The following is a 2224-nucleotide window of genomic DNA, read 5'->3' as shown; positions in this document are numbered from 1 at the left end:
TATTGGCGCCAGGCCGGAATTTATCGTTTACGTGCGCTTTCTGTTGTTGTGTGTTTTATTTGTTTGCTGAGGGACTTATTTTGTTTATTACTACTGTTTTTATTTTTGCGTCACGCACGGTTTTATAGACTGACTTTTTCTCGCTCTCTCGCTTTTGTTGCGGTTCGTCGCGCATGTGCCTGTAGAGGATCTACCGTCGTTAGCAGTTGCAATAAACTTAAGAAGAAAAAAGAAGAAGAAAGAGAAGTGATGCGCCGTGTTTTCCCGCGTGTGGCGAGCCTGTGTGCGATGCAGCAGAGGCGTGACCTGCACTTTCCCATCACGCCTCCTCCTATTGAGATTGACTACTTGGATGAGGACCCACTGGAGTTTGCGGTGCGTACGGAGGCTCGGAAGTGGGGCTTCGACGACATGGGCTACATGCGCGAGCTTGCGTTTGTGCGGATTAACAACAACCCGACGGTGGGGCAGTTTCGCACCATGACCCCAGACGAGCGCCGAAACCTCTTCTGGGGTAGTGACAGGCAGGACTTCTTCCGGCACCTCACCTACACGCTCACCGGCGCCCCAGAGCACCTCTACCACCGTGGATGGTAGACAAAGGGGTTGTGTGTGTGCGTGTGTTGGGGGGAAGGGGAAGGGGTTTGGGCAACTGCCCGTGCGACGCTGCGTGTGTCTGCGTTAGTGAATATGTAGTACCCCCTGGGGGAGACGGTGCTAGTTAGTAGGCAACTAAGTATGGTGAATGAATAGGAAGGGGGAAAGAGGGGTTTGTAGTATCTTAATTTTATTCGGTTTGTTTCTCACGCGGTGGTTACGGTGCCGCAACTGTGTGATGGCTGCACGGAGGGAACGGCGGCGGGTGGGGGGGGGGATGCGCAGCTGCAGAGAAAATAGGTGGGGCGGCGCCGGCGGCGGAAATGCAACGGACGAAGGCGGCACATGCACGAAGTAAAAGTTGACCCCACTGACACAAACAACACTTTGCTGCTTCTTCTTTTTTGTCCTTACGGTTGTTGTTGTTGCTTTTGTGTCCCCCGGCCCATTGTGGCTGGCAACGTGAGGGCTGCCGTTTGCCGCTTCTTTGTTGTGTTCTCCGCCCGCTGAGTGGTGTTTCTGGGGGGGGGCGCCAACACCGTCCTTCCCCCGCACCCACCGCTCCCGTGTGGTTGCCCCGCGTGCTCGCATTGAACCCTGCCAGCCACCGCGGCGCGGACCGCTGGACTGTGTGAGCGGGCGCATTTATGCCTAGCCGACTTTGCAGACCTCGTCCCCCGCTCTGCGGCGCCGGGCGCCTTCCCCACCTCCTTCTCTTCACGCACGCTGCCACGCACGCGGGGCAGACGTTAGGCGAACGAGAAAAATCACCGCAAGCACACACTCCACACAAACGCGAATCCGTGGGGACACTCCCAGGAACGCAGCAGTGTAGCAAGCATAAAAAAAACAACAACAACAACAACATTCCGTCGCTCAACCACTGCAGCTTGCAAAAACACTCGAGAACGAGGAAGGTAGCGCGATATAAGTTTTTTTTTGTCCCGTCTTTTGAGGTAGCTACGGTTTAGCGCTGCTCAACAACACAACGACCGCCGGAGGAGCCTTCCTGTTCCAGTTCCATGGGTACAGTGTGTCGGACCACAGCGTCCTGCGCGTGGTGGGGAACCGCGGCCCCGTGTCCTACGCCATATATTCACTCGACTCGTGGACCGTCCGGCAGTCGAGCTGGTTGGATTGGCGCGACAACGACGTGGGGGAGGGGGCAATGTTCTACTACTTCGTATTAGCATCCATCAGCGTCGACAACAGCAGTGCGGTGACGCTGACGGGCTGCAAGATGGGCTCCACGGGGGTGTCGGGGTCCCTGCTGACGCACGCTGACGCCGGCTACAAGTTCGCCGCGGGGTGCCTGACGGTCGCGGGGAAGGTGCTGACGGCGGCTGAAATGTGGCACAACGGCATCGACAAAGTGACGACGGTTGCGGTGTGCGGGGAGTGCACGAAGGACGGCGACTGCTTCGGTGCGCTGACAACGGCGGTGAGTGGCTGCAAGTGCGAGTGCGCCAGTGGAGGGCACGGCGATGTGTGCGCCCCGGCGCCTGTGCCTGCCGGCCCGCCGCCCCCGCCGCCCCCGCCGCCCCCGCCACCACCGCCGCCACCACCGGCGTTTGGCGAGTGCGTCAGCGACATGGAGTACCCCGAGGTGACGCAGGCGGTGGGCAGC

General features: G+C 59.0%; 2 protein-coding genes across 2 annotated transcripts, besides 2 other annotated features; both read left to right on the top strand.

Moving 5' to 3' along the window:
- Window positions 1-219: 219 nt before the first annotated feature.
- Window positions 220-247: a microsatellite.
- A 2-nt stretch (window positions 248-249) lies between these two features.
- Window positions 250-597, top strand: Tco025E_10133 (cytochrome c oxidase subunit 10; the record flags this gene model as incomplete). Its single annotated transcript, XM_029376921.1, has 1 exon — window positions 250-597. The coding sequence occupies one exon, from the start codon at window positions 250-252 to the stop codon at window positions 595-597; it is 348 nt and encodes a 115-aa protein (XP_029222964.1).
- An 842-nt stretch (window positions 598-1439) lies between these two features.
- Window positions 1440-1464: a microsatellite.
- A 301-nt stretch (window positions 1465-1765) lies between these two features.
- Tco025E_10132 (dispersed gene family protein 1 (DGF-1)) lies at window positions 1766-2224 on the top strand (the record flags this gene model as incomplete). The annotated part of the gene is made up of 1 exon (XM_029376920.1): window positions 1766-2224. A coding segment is annotated over one exon (459 nt), but the record flags the coding sequence as incomplete, so codon positions are not given.

Source organism: Trypanosoma conorhini (genome assembly GCF_003719485.1).
Source record: "Trypanosoma conorhini strain 025E chromosome Unknown Tco_14.4_contig_01486, whole genome shotgun sequence".
NCBI classification, from domain to species: Eukaryota; Euglenozoa; class Kinetoplastea; order Trypanosomatida; family Trypanosomatidae; genus Trypanosoma; species Trypanosoma conorhini.
The sequence above is the reverse complement of the archived record's forward strand: the minus strand, read 5'-3'. Positions and strand labels throughout refer to the sequence as shown.